This window comes from Acartia tonsa, chromosome 2 (genome assembly GCF_053477335.1).
Source record: "Acartia tonsa isolate MP-2025a chromosome 2, ASM5347733v1, whole genome shotgun sequence".
Lineage (NCBI taxonomy): Eukaryota > Metazoa > Arthropoda > Copepoda > Calanoida > Acartiidae > Acartia > Acartia tonsa.
The window spans coordinates 22,689,897-22,710,382 of record NC_137261.1 but is presented as its reverse complement, the minus strand read 5'-3'; the positions used below and the strand labels follow the sequence as shown (position 1 = coordinate 22,710,382).

Genomic DNA, 20,486 nt, shown 5'->3' with positions numbered 1-20,486 from the left:
TATTTTTTAAATATGACAAATTTAGGTTAGCAATAGTCATAAAATATCCAAAGAAGCTAAAATTCGGCCAATTAGATTAATTTTAGATATAAGCTTTATAAATATTTAATTTGTTTTTACATAAATAAGGAATAAGCATTAATTTTAATTTATAGCCCACTCTTAGGAACTGCTCCTTTATTTTTTATAAGATTATTTTTTATTATTTTTTTTCTTACAATCTTCACATGGATAATGATGTAACTATTATCATTGTAAGACATACATAATTTTATTTTATTTCAGGTAGAACAAGTGACTACGCAAGACATGAAAAAGGTGAAAGAGCTGCCATGGTTAAGCATGAAGACAACCTCAAACTTGATGATGGTAGGTTTGAAAGCAGAAGCAACACCTTTGTTTTGGAAAGAGGAGAAAAGGCAGCCAAGGTGAAGCACTCTGACAACCTTAAACTAGAAGGAAGCATGAGCCTACAAAGATCTGGATCATTTGCAACACGTGGAGAGAGACATAATGTTGTTAGGAGACAAGATAACCTAAAGCTTGAAGGAGAGTTTGAGGGCAAAAGGCTAGATTCTGCATCAACCTCAAGAAGAGTTTCAAATGCTTCGACTGTTTCCCGAATGTCAGCTAACAGAGACAGGTCAAATATTGTTATTGGTGATGATGCTTCAACTGCTACAACATCCAAAGTTACAAGAACTGCAACTGCTTCAGCTTCAGCGAGTAAATCAGCTCAAATGACATCTGAGTCATCAACATCAGCAAAGACAGCTGTAGCATCAGCAACTACTGTAAGAGCAAATGCTTCATCAGCTCTGCAAAGTGCCTTAGTGCAGAATGGAGAAGCATCAAAAGCACAATTATCTGCTGTTAATATGGATAAATTTGCCAGCAGCTTGAGAGAGAGCAGTGCAACATCAGCACAGCAGCAGAAAGAGATCTCAGTTATTGAGCATCACAGAAAGCAATCAATGCAGCAAAGGCAATCTCAACAACAGCAACGCAGCGAATGGGGTGGAGGAGCCAGCAGCTATGAATTGAATGCTCACACAGGTAGAACAGCTGCCTATGGTGGTAGAGATTATGAATATTCTGCAGCTTTGGTTGGGGCTGGCCGCAGATCTGAGACAAGCAGTGCTAGGATTGGTAGCATTAGTAGCATGTCAAGACAGCAACAGTCATCAGCATCAGCTGCGTCCACTGGAGCTGTTTTAGCAGCTGCCAGCTCTAGGTTACAGTCAGCTGCTGTAGCCTCTGGTCAGATGTCAATGACGTCAGCAAGCTCAGCTAGACAAGAGTATCAGAGTATGTATCAGAGCACCACACAGCAAAGTTTCAGAGGTCAACAGGTATGATTTATATTTTCTTTAAATAATTTAGATTGTGCATTTTAATAAGATGCAATTACAAAACTAAATAGTTTGAATTTTTTTAAAAAGATAAAATCAAATAAAATTAATTAACAAATCATGCCATGTATTATTAGCATTTTATAGGCATAAAATAATAATAAAGCATCTTTTTATTTTAATATGTTAAATATTTAAAATTCCTTCCATTCAGAGTGGTACAGAATATCGTGTAGAGAGGGTGAGCCAGCCAGTGAAGCGCAAGACCTGGGCTGAGTCCTCCAGTATCCTGGCTGGAGGCAGTTCTTCTGGAGCAGGATTTGTGGCCTCCAGCTCCTACGCGCAGGACTACCATGAACACCATTGTCCTGCCAGTAGGGTATACACTAAGGATTCTCCATTCAAGTATGACAGACAAAACAGCGCTGGACATAAAATCTTCAGGCCGAAGGTTTGTTCATTTATTTATAGAAAAAATCATATTAACTTAAATATATTTTTAAGTATAGACATAAATTCTCGATCATTTTCAGCTACTCTATAACTTAATTTGTTCGTCTGTCAATGCTTAATACTATTTAGCAATTATAATTTACTCAGCTGCTATGTAAGATTATCACCTTGTAATGAATTATCTGGCTATCATATACCTCTAAATGTACGTTTATAAGTTTTCTGTCCTTTTAAGCATTTTATTTTTCTGCTTTTAAGTATTTTTGTTTACTACTTTAACTAGGGCAGTTACACATCATATATTGGATAATCATTATCTAATGTATTTTTTTTAGAGTGGCGACGCAAGATGACAGTATGTTCATGCAAGTCCACCAGCAGTATACTAACAATCAGCTCCAGTTAGCCTATCATAGGCTAACTGGCTGAATATTTGTATACTGTTTCATCTACTAGAATACAAGCCAAGTATTTTAGTTTTAACATTACTAACAAAATATATTCTCTACTGTAAAAAATGTTTGGAGACTTTTTCTGCTTTTTAATATAAATCCCGTGAAAGACATCTGATAAAAAAAAATCTTCCGTAATATCAAAAGCCCTTGAAATCATATCATTCTTTTAGTCGCCATAATTAAAGTCTCCATGAGATTAATATTAACTAATTATGAATCATGTTGATCTGTTTTATATATGTAATATGCAATTAAGATTTCTTGTTATGTTAAACTAACAAATATTTTATAGAGATTGATATATATTAATTTATCTGTGTAAAGAAAATGTGAAATACATGCAGTTTATTTTTATTTAGATCTCAAATTATAAAAAGTCTCAATATAAAATTTATAATTATAATGCACTGTAATTTGAAATACTCCTATAACTATTTGTAATCTTCCCAATTAGAAATAATGAAAATTACCACCTTAAAATCAATAAAAACTGTAAAACTGCCATTTTAAAATAACAATGTGAATGTAAATAACTCCCCAGCTAAGCTGCTTGAATCACTTCCACAAGAGGTGAGAATACTGTACCCTGACTAATAATAATCATAATGTAAGATGTTGTGTTTTATAGATATTAATTAAATTCTAGTTAAGCTTGTTCTTATCAGCTAGACCTGTGATAAATATTCGCCTTTGAATACACATAACATTTTTATATAATATAAGAAATAAAATATAATATAGAATAACATTAGTTGTTAATTTTTTTCATCTGTTCTTCTGTCTGTATATCAAAAACCATCTGAAAAAAATGTAATTTTCTACTCGCTATCTAAATATATCTCAAATGGTAGAACAACAAGTAAGTTGAGAATTTAAAGTTTAACGGGAAAAGTATTGTTTATCCCAAAAAAAAGCAAGTAACAATTTACCGTGAACTGCATAATATCCTAGATTTCCTTATCTTACCAAGAAGGACTGACGCTGTTATAGAGTAGATTTGCTACTAAATATCCATAAAAGCGAAACTCTACAATAAAAAGGAAGAACCCATGATTAATAACTAGTGTAGAGTGTCAAAACTTAGTTTGTAAATCAAAACCATATTTGTAATTGTTGGCTTATTCAAAAAAATTTGGTAAATAGGATAATTATATCATACAAAAATTTGTTGAACAAAAAAGTAATGCCTTTCTGGTATTAGAGTTGTTGCGCTTCCTAGATCTTACATGTTATGGGAATCGCCCTACAAAGTTAGAGTTGGATAGGACAATTCTAAGATGTCTAAATCAACGAAAGTAACTAACCAATACAGACGGACCGATCACAATTATAGAAAAGCTTCGCTTTTAAAAAGCAGAAAATAATGTTCATTTAAGAAAAGAGAAAGTTTTATATTTCTATTTATTTTATACCTTGTATAGTTATACAATAATGTGCAAAAAAAAGAAATAAAATATATAAATTTCTGAATTTTCATATAATTCTACAGTTAACCGGGGATACAAAAAAATGAAACTATAGATTTATTTTATGATTTCTATTCACGTGTCCCTGGATAATTTCTTTACAGGTTGAAAACCGGTTTTATCCAGCAGAAATGAAGTTTGAAGTTATTTTCCTGTACAGAAATATTTTCCAGTATGGTCGTAATAACATTTTGGTTTTGTGTATGTACAGTTGCCGGGACTATCACATTTTACTGCACGTCCATTTCTATTATCAGCTGCTATGCCAGACGCGCCAATTCTCACTGGGCTTGCTTGGATAACACAGAATAAGAACATCTACAAATATAAAATTAAATAATTTATAAGAAAATATTGTTTAGCAAAATCAAACAAACAAAACATTTTTTTGTCTTATACTAGGGACACTTAAGGCTGGAGAGGGGGGGGGGACAATCAAGCCCCCAGGGCCCAACCCCCATCTTTCAATCTTATTTGTAAAAAATAAAAAAATAGTTCGTTAGAATTTTTTTTCTATGGGCGATTTTTCTTGAAAGGGTGCTGGTACCCTGCATATAATTATTAAGAACCCTCCTAGGACCTATCAAAAGCTACACTAAAAATACCTGTATAAAAACAAATATAATCTTGAAATTCATGATGTTAACTTTCTCGCGACTTCAGATGAAATAATGATATTAAGATTTCGAAATTTATAAACATATTTGAAATATGTGATAAATATCATGTTTTCAATAGTTTTTCCATGATTGGAAAATCAATACTCCTGTCTGCATCTAAAGGGGGCGGAGCCTCTATGTTTTACCTGGATTAACACGCGAGAAAATGGCGGATCACATTTTACATGGTATTTCATATGTAAATTAACTATGAAACGGGGTGTTTACAAACAATTTAGAAATATGTGTTTTTGTAATACCAACAAATTAGAGGTAGGTAGTTATTTTATCATTTATCTTTCGTTATGTCACTTTTATGTTCAACATCAGATAGTCGACATAAATTTATGTATATATTATGACAAATCGACAAAAAAAGAAACTGACCTATAGTTTACAAAGGGGGAGAAAATTGGCTTCAATAAGCCCCCCCCCCCACAAAAAAAATCCTTCCCTAGAAATTTTGTATTATTGAATTATATAAAGTAGTAAGCTTTTTTGTCTGTAGCATAGGATCTTGGTAACCGCTCAACTGATATGGTTCTTCTTTATACAGTAAACTTCTCAATGAGACTGGGATGGTTTTAGGCCATTTAAAAAAAACGCCTGGGTATGTTTTTAGTTTTTTTTTTGCCCTTACATATTCCTTCCAATATAGAGCCCCTAGATGCTAGGGGCGCAGCTTCTAGTCTAATTTAAAAGTACATGAATATGGGATTTTCTTGGGTTATACGAATATTTTTTAAAAGTTTTATTTATAAAAATATACAAAACAATGAGATTTTTTCAAACCCAAATTAATTAAGCTTTTGGAAGCAGTATGTTAGTGCTTATTTGCCCATGTAGTTTTAAAACTTGAGTATATTCTCGATGTATTAGATCTCTGTAATTCTAGTGTGCTTAGCCGCTAGTGTGAACGGCAGATACGACATACGGACGTTACCAAGTTTTAACTATATGGAAGGTTCACTTCAATCCCCAATAAAACATAGTTTATATTCACAAATTTATTTATACACAAACAAAACAATTTGATTTAAATATTTACAGAATTAGGATGGGTTAAACTTACCTCCCTTCATATATTTTGGGGAAAGAAATCAACAAAATAATAGATTTTACAAAATAATAATTATCATTACCAAAAAATAATAGTTATTTCTTTCATCGTATTATAAACCGCTTTCCGCGGATATAGAATGTACAATTATAAGATTAAAACCAGTTTTTTTAGCTTCGAGGTGCCGAAGGCGCGGACTAAAAAATGGTTTTAATCTTATGATTGTTCATTTTTATATTCATAGAAAGCTGGATATAATACGATGCTAGACATAGTTTTTTCGGTTCCTATCCACCGGAGTCGAATGAATACGAGAAATATATTTACAAGCACATTATCATTAAGGGGGAGCGCAGCCATTTTCTATATAAGTGTGGCCGCTTCAAATATATTAGAAATAAATGATTATTTTTTTATAACTGGTTAATTCAAAATAAAAATACTTAATTTACATATTCATTGAGACATTACAAAGTATAAACTTGTATTATCCTATTGTATATAGTATCTTTTTTGTCTTTAAAGATTTAAAGATCTCGCTAACCGCTGAAAATTATTTTTTTATCTCCCCTCCCCCCCTTGTATTTAAGTGCCCCTAGAGGTCTCTAGGGGCGTGACCGCTTGTTTTCATACAATAATAACATTATTTTCCGACACACAATTTATGGCAATTTTCATCAAACCAACAATTTTGTGGAGTTTCCCAACAGTTGCCATGTTCATTACTTAACCGACTGCACGACCATTTCCCGCTTCTTTGTCAGACTCGTCAACTGATTTTTCTATGTTAACTGGGTCGGCTTGGATAACACAGAATAACAACATCTAAAAGTAAAATAGTTTCAAAACAAAGTAAAAAACAAATGAAATCATTCTATTAATCGTTAGCTATAAAACTTGTGGGACTTTTATTGACCAATAGCTGCTGGCACAAACTAGGAGAAAACCTCCACAAGATTATTATGGGGTAGTTTTGTTTAACATAATTGAGGAAGTGCATTAATTTATCATCAATATCTACTCTTATTCCATTTAAAAATATCTTTAACATCCTTGAAATATAATAAAATGTCGTCATTTATAATATTACATCGGAATAGAATTTATTTTCTCGTATTCATTTGAATCCGGTGGATAGGAACCGGTTCTCATGAATACAAAAAAACTATGTCTAGCATCGTATTATATCCAGTTTTCTACGAATATAGAAATGTACAATCATAAGATTAAAACCAGTTTTTTTTAGCCGGTGCCTCTGGCACCTCGGGGCTAAAAAAACTAGTTTTAATCTTATAATTGTACATTCTATATCCGCGGAAAGCCGTTTATAATACGATACGAGAAATAACTATTCTTGTATTCATTCGAATCCGGTGGATAGGAACCGGTTCTCATCCATTCGAAAAAACTATGTCTAGCATCGTATTATAAACGGCTTTCCGCGGATATAAAAATGTAAAAATGAAAGAAATAACTATTCCACTATGGCTTCCAAGCCTTAGGTTTAGAACCGGTTCAAAGCCAACTGAGAATAATTTATAACATCGAATTACAGAAATTTTCCACGAATATTGAAATAAAAAATCATAAAATTAAAACCTTTTTTGTTAACCCGACCCTTCGGTCCCTTAGACGAACATTATTGGTTTATATCTAATTTTACATTTTAATATCCATGGAAAACTGTCTACAATACGAGAAGATAAATAACTATTCCTCGTTTTATAGTGATAAGACAACATGTTTTTTTTTTGTTTTATTGCCCTGATCCAAACAAGTTAAACTATTTAACTTAGGAGAAGTTTATTTTATTTCTCATTGTCCCCTCCCTCCCTAATATAAGATAAATTTACCTGAATAAAAACAAATAAGATCTTGAAATTCATGCTGAATTGTTGAGTTGACTTTCTAACCTCCAGATAACGAATGATTAAATTTGGAATTTTTCAGTCATTTTATAGTAGATGTGATTGTAGAATTTCTTAATCAGTTAGGAGGTTGAAACAATTTTTATAACAGAAGAATTATAATCTAAGATTAAGGCTTCGTAATATATGAATACCTTTTCCCCTCTCTTGTTAATAATATCATCATGGCCGATATGGTATTGTAGTGTACCAATTCTCTTTCAAGAAAGACGAAACTGAATTGGCTGTTTACTAGATCTTTTCATGAAAATACTCTTTTTCGAATTTTAGTTTTCTGCTAACCTAAAAAGTTACTTTAGGAGCCTAGAAATACATGTACAAAATTTCAGCTATCTATCTCTACTGGCGACCTAGCGCCAGGCATGTAAAATATCAACAGATAACGGTAGCACGGCGGTTTTAACAATATCTCAGCAATGTGCAGGTTTTAAGCTCTTCTGCATAATTCAATTTAAACACATAAGGGCAAAGATATATCATCCCAAAAATCTTTTGTCAAAGTCTACTCTACACCTAGCGCCAGTTAGTTTTCTAAAATCATGCATTTTATACCTGTGAAAATAGAAATTGCCAGCGCTAGGTGTAGAGTAGACTTTGACAAAAGATTTTTGGGGTATTATATCTTTAAGATAAGATAAGATAAGATAAGATTTATTTTCCTCAAAGATACAACATATTTTTATTTGATGTTTGGCATTTTAAAGGTTACTATGCTTTGATTGGTTTGGTTCTTCTGGTTTGGTTCTATTTGGTTTCAAGTTTGGACAAAAGAACGAATTGCATAATAACTATTATTAGGTACCTAGCATGGAATTGGCCGAACTTCGTCTCCACCTAGTTGCCAAGCCAAGTTCATATAGGATACAAATATCATTTTACAAGAAAAATTCCATGCAACATTGTACCAGATAGTTGGCATAACCCTTTAAGGGTTGTGGAGCCACTGGTGTACTTTGACGCTTGCCAAGCCGATACAATGTTATATGTGCAAATACAAATCTTAACAATAAATAAATAAATACGATATCTTGCTGCGTGATTCAGACATCCTCCTACTATTAGTTGCAACTCCTCCAAGCGTAAGTTCGGAACAATTAGGTAACCGAAGCCTTCGTAAGAAGTTGCTATTACCATTGTGATCCCTTGGCAACCCTGTCTTGACTGGTTCCTTTGTAACAAATTGTTTAATTTTAGTGTGAAATTCTGTCCGTGTCTAAGGATAATTTCACACCAATAATTTCAGGGCAACGGTAAATATCCCGATAACGGCGGTCCAGCCCTGGAATCCAGACGGAAAGAAAGATAAAAATAAAAATAAAAAATAAAAACGATAAGAATGAAAAATTAGGTAAGTACCTAGGTGAACAAGGAGTAGGGTAATAATGATTTCGATTCCTACGGAATCTGAGTTTTTATTCTTGAGAAAGGATACAGAGAATCCTTATGTATATAAATATAGGTCATATGCGATTCCTACGGAATCTGATTTTGGTTTTTTGAGATATAGGGAATATATGTCCCTTAGTATGTAGGGTTCGATTCCTCCGGAATCTGATTTTGGTGTTTTGAGAACTAATCACAGCGTTGCTGTGATGGAAGGACAGACGATGGGGGGGGGGGGGAGAGTGCCCTAGAAAAATGTTATATGGATCTCACTTTTTGTATAGAAGGTAGAAAAAAAGGTGTGGTGAAAGTAGGCCAAGGTAAAAGTGAGAGTGAATATGACTGCAGCGCGTTGGCGCGCACAATGGTAGTTTTATAGTCAACTATTTAGTAAAGTCTTAACCTTACTGTTGATTTAATCAAGAGAAAAATGTTCAGAGAGGAGGAATACCAACAAATGTGGCAGCCGCTACGTGACCGCTTAACTGTGACTCATCAGCAGCTTCTAAATAAAGTCAGCGGTGATGGTGTCAGTGAGGATGTTCGTCGAGAGGTAGCCAAGCTACTTTACCAGCAATGCTACCTCGAGACCGAACTAGTACTCACTCTGTATAATCCAAATGAGAACATGGAATACCATGTAAATAAGTTAGATGTAATTGCTCAACAAATTACTGCTCAGGAAGGAGCGTGCCTCCAGCTATAGCTCCAGAAAGTGTCCTGTACTGATCCAAGAACCCGTACTGGTCAAGTTCTATGCGATGTCCCACACAAGATATCCACAAAAAAGCATTAGTGAGAGAAATAAATATTAAAAATTAAAAATTTTTGTTAATTTTGAAGCAGCTATGGCTTAGACTAAGTGATAAAAAGTGTAAAATCAGAGTTAAGCTATCAACAAAGAAGGAAAAGAAAACATTATTTAATATTTTACTTAGAATTTCAATATTTTAATACGCTATTTGTTTAAATCTTAAACTAATTTATCTCTGACTTTAATGAATAAATCTGGCCTATCTTGTTATAATTACTGTATAAAATATGTAAAGTAGTTGGATGTATGTTACTATGTTGCTATGGGATGTAATTGGCTATATATTGTTGGCATCAATTTGTTTCAAAGAGAAAAAAATAACAAATAATAAGAGCGGATGAGAGAAATAAAAATAAAGTTAAGGAGAACGGTTAAAAGATCCGAGAAAGGGAGGGGGGGAGAGAGGAGAGTAAGATGCATTAAGAAAAAGGGGAAGGGGGAAGTGGTCAAAGGATTCACGGCCGTGGCTCATTGTCTTGTCTGCGCGGTGCATTATGCTTGGTATAGGCGGGGGGGGGGTTGGGGTATGGGGGGAAGGATGGTTTCTTAGTGTAGCTAAGTAAGAAAAAGGAGGGAAAGAATTCAGTGGCGTCCAAGCTTTTTATTTTGGGGGGGGTAAAATTTTTTTAAGGGGGGGGTAATTTGGTTTTGGGGGGGGTAAAATGGCGCGCGAAACGCGCCTCAAATTTTTTTTACCCCCCCCAAAATTTTTACCCCGGGGGTAAAATTTTTTTTGTTAGAGATTTTCTATTTTGGGGGGAGTATTTACCCCCCCAAAATGGTTTGGGTGGGGTAAATACCCCCCCCAAAATCGTTGGGGGTGCCTACGGCACCCCCAAGGTAGGGGTAATTTTTTTTGGGGGGGGGTATTGTTCACAAAATTTTGGGGGTGCCAAATGGCCCATTACCCCCCCCCTTGGACGCCTATGAAAGAATTTCAACTGTTTGTTAAGCATATGGGGAAAATAAGCGGGAAACGGAAGTGGGGAAAGGGAATTACTTATTAATAAATTAATTAAAGATTGCATAAATATATGGTTTTAAAACACAGGGGGGGTATAAATAAGGGGGAGAATGGGTCAAGATTTAATTGTTTACAAGATGTCAAATCAGGAAGAAGAAGGAGGACAAGGCCAGGGAGCGGAACAAGCAATACCAGGACAGGCGCCGGAAATTCCGGCAGGAGTTGGAGGCGAGGAAGGTGCACCCCTCCAGGTTCTAGTTCAAGAGCTTGTTGATATGCTCGACACCAGCGGCGAGGCCGCCGATGAGGAGGAGGCCAATGGCGATCCCATGCCTGATGTCCAGCAGCTGTTGAACCACGCGGCAGCGCCTGATCTACTCCCATTCTGGGGGGTAGATCGGCGCTGCTTTGATTTATGGTTCACAGTGAAGCGCCGCCTTATGGGCATAGTCTACGAAGGAGACCAGTTGCTCTGGCGACGCTCCCTCTATGGTATAATCGATGAGGAGATCTTAGCCTGTATGTACGGGAATTATGGACTGGTTGTACTATTAATTCAAGCCCTACCCACCTACGCCAGATCTTTCCATGCGAATATGGACGCCATTGCCTCCATGGACCGCCTGGTCACGGCTCAGCAGGACATCCTGGAGAACCTGCTTGACCGTGAACCCATCTACGGCGAGTACGGCGACTCAAGCGAGGAGTACGACGAATAAATGTACAAGAGCTTAGAATGTACAAGAGCTTAGAACCAGTTCATAGTAAAGTCTATTTTAACATTTTTGATATCAAAATTTGAATAAATAAATAAATTTTTTGCTAAAAATTCAATTAAAATTTGTTGTTTTTTATTAGATAGAGGTTGCGTGATTCATTAGCTGCTAGATAAAAGGAAAATAAAAGACTTAAATAAGTCTAAAAGGGTAAAAAAAACACAAAGAGTAAAGAATAAACAAATAAAAAATAAAAATAGATAAAATGGATAAAAGCTAAGCTAAGTTACTCTATACCTAGGTATGTATGTCGGTTCCTACGGAACCTATTCCTTGTAGTTCGAGGTTGGAAAAAAAGACTGAAGTTTGATTAGGATAATATAATGTTATTTGATAAATTTATGCTTACAAAAGAGTCAAGGGCAAAAATAGTAACCTGTCCTAGTTGGTTTAAGTAAATAACAAGAAAAGTTTGGGTATTACTTTGAATATTATTCTGAATAGAGTTTTGGATATAAATAGAGAATATGTTTTTTATTTATGTAGTTATTTTACTTAAAACTCGATTTTGTTTAAAAAATGTGTAAAACACTTTCTTTTAAAAATATTCTTGTTCTCAATTGTTTTTATTTCAAGTGGAAGACTGTTAAAAATAGTTGGAAAAGAGTTAAGAGGGGCGTGCAGGAGAAAATTTCTATTTATGCCCGGTTCATAAGCAAAGTTATTCCTGTTCCTTGTGCCATATGTATGTCTGTCTTGAATAAAATTCCAGTTATTTTCAAAAATTTTTGGGAAACTGCCCAATTTATAGGCGTGCATAAACTTACAGACATTAAATTCGATTAATAGGTTGAATGGGAGTATGCCATTAGATTTAAATAGTTCTGCTGTGTGAGCTCTACTGGGTAAATTTTCAATTATTCTAATAGCTTGCTTTTGGAGTTTAATAATTGGGGCTAACATATACATAGGGCAAGCAGTGAACAGGAGACAACAATACTTGATATTTGACTTAATGTAAGAAGTATAGAGTAACTTTAAGTGCTTTTTATCCAATAGGTGTCGCATTACTTTCATACTATAAATTATCTTAGAAACTTTACTATAGACTTTTTCAAGGTGGTAAGAGAACTTCATTTTTTCATCGATTTGGACCCCAAGGTGTTTAATACTTCCCTCGTTGGTCCCGCTAACAAGATCCAACTTAGTAATTTTTGATTCATCATTTTCATTATGGTTATTCATATCTACATAGACTTCAAAGTTGGTCTTGGCGGCGAGTTCAACGGGGGGAGAGTGTCTCTCGAGGGGAGGAGAAGACCATACACTTGGTCTTGCGGGGGTGTATGAGAAGTTTGTTGGAGTTATACCATTGGGTCAGTCTGGGAATAAGTTCTTTTGCGAGGTTTATTAATTGAATTATATTCTGCTTTTCAAGGAAGCCCACCGCGTCATCAGCAAAGAGATTGATTAACCCATTAGTATCCACCCCACGATTTAATTAAAAATTAAAACTTTTTTTGAAATACCCTACTTACTATGGATGATTTGAATACAAATCAAAAGAAATTTTTTTGTTATGACCACTATGACAGAAAATATGACCACGTTTATAAATTGACGTTTGGCCACTCCCTACCCCATTATGAGATGATAGGAAATAACTGACATAGGTACTAAAATTGCTAGAAAACTTTATTTGTTTTTCTTAATTCAAAAGAAAAGTTTTTTTACCTAAATTATATATATAACAAAATATGAAAATGGTTTTAAATACCATTTCTTATTAAATTACTAGCGATTTCGCTCCTAGCATCTAGGACTCTGTCTCTAACAGGATAGGAAGGTGGTAGAAAAAAAGCCCAAAACCACCCAAAGCTTAAATATAAAGAGTTAAAGAGTCTAAAACCATGACTTATGAGAAGCTTCCCTAAAATGTAGAAGTCAATCGGTTTAGTAGTTATAGAAATCTTAGGCAACAGACATAAGAAACTTTTAATATATAAGAGGATATAGCTTAGAGACAAATGTAAGCTAGATAAATTGTATTCAGGAATTAGGGAAAAAATTGCATTTTTTGAAAAGTATTTCTTTGTTTCTGTACAATGTTTTTATCTTTATGTCTTATAAAACTATCAAAAAAATATTCTGATCAATACCTTTAGTTCCTGCTAAAACATATACAAATTAGTAAGGCTTATTAATTACTTCTCTTATACCCTATTCCATTTATAAAATCGCATTACTAAATCCTTTCCTATCTCACGGTTTCATAAATGCGCGAGGATTTTACCAGAACACATGACAATGATTTCAACCAATCAGAAATAAGCTGGTTTTATGTCCCACCCTAAATTTTCACCCAGAGTATTCTAGATGTGAAAGAACGCCCAACTATGCATTTCCGGTCGTTTTGTTTTATCAGCTTATATATGACCCCTCCCATTATATTCTTGACCATAAAATTAATCCTTTTATGGAAAAAAACCGCCCCCCCCCCCACACACCATTATACATCCAATTAATTTATCACATCTTTGTAAAACTATACCTTGACTTGACCAATCCCATTTCCTGTTTATCTAGGGATAAAGAGATATGTTTTTTTTTACAAAAAAATATTTATCCGTAAATATTTATTGCCATAGAGCTCAGTATAGTATGAAAAAATCGGCACCATCCCAGTTGAGGAGTGAGATTCTACCCCATGTGAAAAAATAAACCCCCCCCCCCGCCATCTGTCAAAATAAACCCCCCCCCCCCCGGCATCATGTGATTTGTACCCCATCTTAAATTTTGGTCCCTGTAATTTTCAATGTATAAAACAAAGCTTGGTGGTAATAAACTATGAGTTATAGGGGTAAAATATTACATATGGGGTAAGTATATAAAATATGGGGAACAAAAATCACACATGGAGGTCCAAAAATTAATATGGGGTCATTTTTTCATGATGGGGTAGCTTCAAGTGCTTATATCTGGAGAACCGTAAGAGATAGAGGCCTAGTTGCTTGACTGTGGTAACTCAGATTTACACAAGGAAGCCATTTATGCACATGGGGTGTCAAAATTTGATATGGGGTATTTTTTTTAATGATGGGGTGTCAAAAATGATGGGGTAGTTTTAAGTGCTTATATCTGGAGAACCGTAAGAGATAGAGGCCTAGTTGCTTGACTGTGGTAACTCAGATTTACATAAGGAAGCCATTTATGCACATGGGGGACCAAAATTTGATATGGGGTATTTTTATCATGATGGGGGTAGTTTTAAGTGCTTATATCTGGAGAACCGTAAGAGATAGAGGCCTAGTTGCTTGACTGTGGTAACTCAGATTTACATAAGGAAGCCATTTATGCACATGGGGGACCAAAATTTGATATGGGGTATTTTTTTCATGATGGGGGTAGTTTCAAGTGCTTATATCTTGAGAACCGTAAGAGATAGAGGCCTAGTTGCTTGACTGTGGTAACACAGATTTACACAAGGAAGCTATTTATGCACATGGGGGACCAAAATTTGATATGGGGTACTTTTTTTCATGATGGGGGTAGTTTCAAGTGCTTATATCTGGAGAACCGTAAGAGATAGAGGCCTAGTTGCTTGACTGTGGTAACTCAGATTTACACAAGGAAGCCATTTATGCACATGGGGGACCAAAATTTGATATGGGGTATTTTTTTCATGATGGGGGTAGTTTCAAGTGCTTATATCTGGAGAACCGTAAGAGATAGAGGCCTAGTTGCTTGACTGTGGTAACTCAGATTTACATAAGGAAGCCATTTATTCACATGGGGGACCAAAATTTGATATGGGGTATTTTTTTCATGATGGGGGTAGTTTCAAGTGCTTATATCTTGAGAACCGTAAGAGATAGAGGCCTAGTTGCTTGACTGTGGTAACACAGATTTACACAAGGAAGCCACTTATGCACATGGGGGACCAAAATTTGATATGGGGTATTTTTTTCATGATGGGGGTAGTTTCAAGTGCTTATATCTTGAGGACCGTAAGAGATAGAGGCCTAGTTGCTTGACTGTGGTAACTCAGATTTACACAAGGAAGCCATTTATGCACATGGGGACCAAAATTTAATATGGGGTATTTTTTTTCATGATGGGGGTAGTTTCAAGTGCTTAGATAGAGGCCAAGTTGCTTGACTGTGGTAATTCAGATTTACATAAGGAGGCCATTTATGCACATGGGGGACCAAAATTTGATATGGGGTATTTTTTTCATGGTGGGGGTAGTTTCAAGTGCTTATATCTTGAGAACCGTAAGAGATAGAGGCCTAGTTGCTTGACTGTGGTAACACAGATTTACACAAGGAAGCCACTTATGCACATGGGGGACCAAAATTTGATATGGGGTATTTTTTTCATGATGGGGGTAGTTTCAAGTGCTTATATCTTGAGGACCGTAAGAGATAGAGGCCTAGTTGCTTGACTGTGGTAACTCAGATTTACACAAGGAAGCGATTTATGCACATGGGGACCAAAATTTAATATGGGGTATTTTTTTCATGATGGGGGTAGTTTCAAGTGCTTATATCTGGAGAACCGTAAGAGATAGAGGCCTAGTTGCTTGACTGTGGTAACTCAGATTTACATAAGGAAGCCATTTATGCACATGGGGGACCAAAATTTGATATGGGGTATTTTTTTCATGATGGGGGTAGTTTCAAGTGCTTATATCTTGAGAACCATAAGAGATAGAGGCCTAGTTGCTTGACTGTGGTAACTCAGATTTACATAAGGAAGCCATTTATGCACATGGGGGACCAAAATTTGATATGGGGTATTTTTTTTCATGATGGGGGTAGTTTCAAGTGCTTATATCTGGAGAACTGTAAGAGATAGAGGCCTAGTTGCTTGGCTGTGGTAACTCAGATTAAATTAAGGAAGCCATTTATGCCCATGGGGATACATAAATTAATATGGGGTCATTTTTCTCTGATGGTGGGTAAAAATTGAATATAGGGGCCAATTTTTTATGATGCAGGTGGGTGAAATTAGGTTAGGTTAGGTCAGATCAGGTCATGTTAGGTAAAGTAATATTAAGGGAAAGGGAAAGGCCCCCTTGCAGGGGTTAGGTTAGGTTGAAATGGGTCAGGTTAGGTTAAGTTAGGTTAGGTTAGGTTAAAATGGGTTAGGTTAGGTTAAGATGGGTTAGGTTAGGTTAAGATGGGTTAGGTTAGGTTAAGATGGGTTAGGTTAGGTTAAGATGGGTTAGGTTAGGTTAAAATGGGTTAGGTTAGGTTTAGTTGGTTTACGTTAGTTTAAAATTGGTTAAGTTAGGTTTGGTTGGGTTAGGTTAGGTTAAGTTAGGTTAGTTTAAGATTGAGTAGCCCTGCAGGGCTACTCAATATTACCTAACCTAACCTAATTACCTAGGTTGGGTTTGGTTCGGTTAGGTTAGGTTAGATCAAGTTAGGTTAGTTTAAGATTGAGTAGCCCTATTAAATTTCGATACCCCATGTGCATAAATGGCTTCCTTATGTAATCTGAGTTACCACAGTCAAGCAACTAGGCCTCTATCTCTCACGGTTCTCCAGATATAAGCACTTGAAACTACCCCCACCATGAAAAAAATACCCCATATCAAATTTTGGTCCCCCATGTGCATAAATGGCCTCCTTATGTAAATCTGAATTACCACAACCTAACCTAACCTAACCTAACCTAACCCCTGCAAGGGGGCCTTTCCCTTTCCCTTAATATTACTTTACCTAACATGACCTGATCTGACCTAACCTAACCTAATTTCACCCACCTGCATCATAAAAAATTGGCCCCTATATTCAATTTTTACCCACCATCAGAGAAAAATGACCCCATATTAATTTATGTATCCCCATGTGCATAAATAGCTTCCTTAATTTAATCTGAGTTACCACAGCCAAGCAACTAGGCCTCTATCTCTTACAGTTCTCCAGATATAAGCACTTGAAACTACCCCCATCATGAAAAAAATACCCCATATCAAATTTTGGTTCCCCATGTGCATAAATGGCTTCCTTATGTAAATCTGAGTTACCACAGTCAAGCAACTAGGCCTCTATCTCTTATGGTTCTCAAGATATAAGCACTTGAAACTACCCCCATCATGAAAAAAATACCCCATATCAAATTTTGGTCCCCCATGTGCATAAATGGCTTCCTTATGTAAATCTGAGTTACCACAGTCAAGCAACTAGGCCTCTATCTCTTACGGTTCTCCAGATATAAGCACTTGAAACTACCCCCATCATGAAAAAAATACCCCATATTAAATTTTGGTCCTCATTTGCATAAATGGCTTCCTTGAGTAAATCTGAGTTACCACAGTCAAGCAACTAGGCCTCTATCTCTTACGGTTCTCAAGATATAAGCACTTGAAACTACCCCCATCATGAAAAAAATACCCCATATCAAATTTTGGTCCCCCATGTGCATAAATGGCTTCCTTATGAAAATCTGAGTTACTACAGTCAAGCAACTAGGCCTCTATCTCTTACGGTTCTCCAGATATAAGCACTTGAAACTACCCCCACCATGAAAAAAATACCCCATATCAAATTTTGGTCCCCCATGTGCATAAATGGCCTCCTTATGTAAATCTGAATTACCACAGTCAAGCAACTTGGCCTCTATCTAAGCACTTGAAACTACCCCCATCATGAAAAAAAATACCCCATATCAAATCATGAAAAAAAGTACCCCATATTAAATTTTGGTCCCCCATGTGCATAAATGGCTTCCTTATGTAAATCTGAGATACCACAGTCAAGCAACTAGGCCTCTATCTCTTACGGTTCTCCAGATATAAGCACTTGAAACTACCCCCATCATGAAAAAAAGTACCCCATATTAAATTTTGGTCCCCCATGTGCATAAATGGCTTCCTTATGTAAATCTGAGTTACCACAGTCCAGCAACTAGGCCTCTATCTCTTACGGTTCTCCAGATATAGGCACTTGAAACTACCCCCATCATGAAAAAAATACCCCATATCAAATTTTAGTCCCCCATGTGCATAAATGGCTTCCTTATGTAAATCTGAGTTACCACAGTCAAACAAATAGGCCTCTATCTCGTACGGTTCACAAGATATAAGCACTTGAACCTACCCCATCATGAAAAAAATACCTCATATGAAATTTTGACACCCCATCATGAAAAAAATACCCCATATCAAATTTTGACACCCCTTGTGCATAAATGGCTTCCTTGTGTAAATCTGAGTTACCACAGTCAAACAACTAGGCCTCTATCTCTTACGGTTCTCCAGATATAAGCACTTGAAGCTACCCCATCATAAAAAAAAATGACCCCATATTAATTTTTTGACCTCCATGTGTGAGTTTTAACCCCTTGCTTCAATGTTAATATCATAGCATTGTTTGCTACCCCATCTGTGTTTCTCAACCACTAATTATGTTTGATGACATCCAGAAAAATGTATATTATGTAGTTCAATAATCTGCCACTAGATGTTCCTATTTCAAACAAACTATTGTTTTTTTTCTTCAATGGAGACAAATTTTTATCTTAAAATATTAGGTAAAGTAAAGAATTAGAATATGTTGGTGATTTAGTATAAAAAAAGTCTTAAAAGAGAAATAAAAAAAATAAATAGAGGCATTTTCAAATTTTATTCAAAATATAGGAAAATATAGAAAAGTGAAAGGCATAGCTTCACTACAGTGGAGCATGGTAGCTTATGCTACCCTAATATAAATTCTTTCGCGCGAGGCTCACCTCGCAAACCCCTCTAGACTCTCCCCCCCCCCCTACCTAGATTTAATTTCCCCTTCTGCCAATCATGCCCCCATCTATCAAATCAGACCCCACCTTCCAATTCTGGCCTCATCTTCAAATTTAGACCCCATCCTTCATTTTTGTCCCCTGTTCAATAATTTATCCCTTCTCTTGACATTATTTTGTTTCTCTTGGAGAGGAACAAAATATGAAGATGGGGATCAAATTACATGATGGGGACAAAATCACACGATGGGGTATAAATTTCATGATGCCGGGGGGGGGGGGGGTTTATTTTGATAGATGGCGGGGGGGGGGGTTTATTTTTTCAGATGGGGTAGAATCTCACTCCTCAACTGGGAACTTGCCGAAAAAATCTATAAATCTAAATGTTGTACACATAAAAATGTTGTAATTTTTTTTTTGTAAAAAACAATTTTAGCTTTTAAGTATCAGGTATATGAAGTAAAGTTGTTTTCTAACTTCATAGAAATATATTCTTTATATTAGTCTTATTATTTTCTTTAAAAAAAATAATTTCAAGAGACTAGGTCATTTAACTATCCTTTTTTCCAACTTATCACTATGTCTGTCCTTCCTGTTTTTATTACTAGCGAAGCAAAGCTACTATATAAATAGTGGTGCAGCTACTCTATAATTATATATTTCCGTTCGTATATCATTAAGAAACTGTAATTCTCAAAGTTTCCATCATCTTTCTATCTGTTTTTTTTAATTTTCGCCTTCTCTTTCTTGTTTTTATGAATACTGAACATGATAAAATTTCTCACATTGTCTATTTGTCACTGTATGATTTGTTTGTCTTTGCTGCCTATGAATATTGTCATCATTGTTCTTCACTTTGACCCTCTTCCTAACTATATTTCAATTAAAGGTTCGATTTTTAAATCAAACTTATTCTTTTGATGGTGAAGTATTATAAAAACAAAATAGTAAAAATTATATATCTATATTTTTATTTTTAATATTTGCATTAAAGAATATTTTTTAGATGAAATTATTTTGAAAAGATGAGTTACCAATTTAAAAATGATAAATATTTAAGAACTGACCAAACACCCTAAACATAATTTCTAGGGGATTTATACATATATTCACTATGCATATTACTACTACTATTAAGCCATGCGAAATAATACTTACGTAACTTTTTCAAACACTTTTTTCTCCGTGAAATTTTAAGAATCCCTTAAATTTTTTTTTAAAAGCTAAAAGTTTTAATTATTGATAAATGGAACATTTAAGAAAATTTGTAAAAACACCATATCCTTTGGTTGATTTATGGCTATTAAAATTATTACCCTCTCAATTTTCAATTTTTGATTAAGCCCTCCATTAAAACATTAAAATTTTAATTAGTTTTTTATTGTTTTAATATTTTTACTTTTTAAAATGAAAGTTATAGCAATAATCTTTTCACATCTATTCTTATTTTTTGGATTTATCATCCCTGTCAGTTTTTAGAGCCATCTAAACAG

The 20,486-nt window shown here is 35.1% G+C and overlaps 1 protein-coding gene and 1 long non-coding RNA gene across 6 annotated transcripts in view; one reads left to right on the top strand and one right to left on the bottom strand.

Annotated features, from left to right (window-relative positions):
- The window catches only part of LOC145307041 (uncharacterized), a 134,767-nt gene extending 131,761 nt beyond the window's left edge, over positions 1–3,006 (top strand). For all 5 annotated transcript variants that reach the window (XM_080149390.1, XM_080149407.1, XM_080149396.1 and 2 more), the window contains 3 exons: positions 286–1,352; positions 1,567–1,803; positions 2,141–3,006. In XM_080149390.1, coding sequence (XP_080005516.1) covers positions 286–1,352; positions 1,567–1,803; positions 2,141–2,158 — 1,322 coding nt within the window. In that variant the 3' untranslated portion in view covers positions 2,159–3,006. The remainder of the gene's footprint in view (positions 1–285; positions 1,353–1,566; positions 1,804–2,140) is intronic.
- Positions 3,007–3,635: 629 nt separating this feature from the next.
- LOC145307071 (uncharacterized) lies at positions 3,636–4,411 on the bottom strand. The gene is made up of 2 exons (XR_013875288.1): positions 4,332–4,411; positions 3,636–4,044 (listed from the first exon to the last, which is right to left on the bottom strand). It is a non-coding gene; the product is annotated as an uncharacterized LOC145307071 (long non-coding RNA).
- Positions 4,412–20,486: the final 16,075 nt, after the last annotated feature.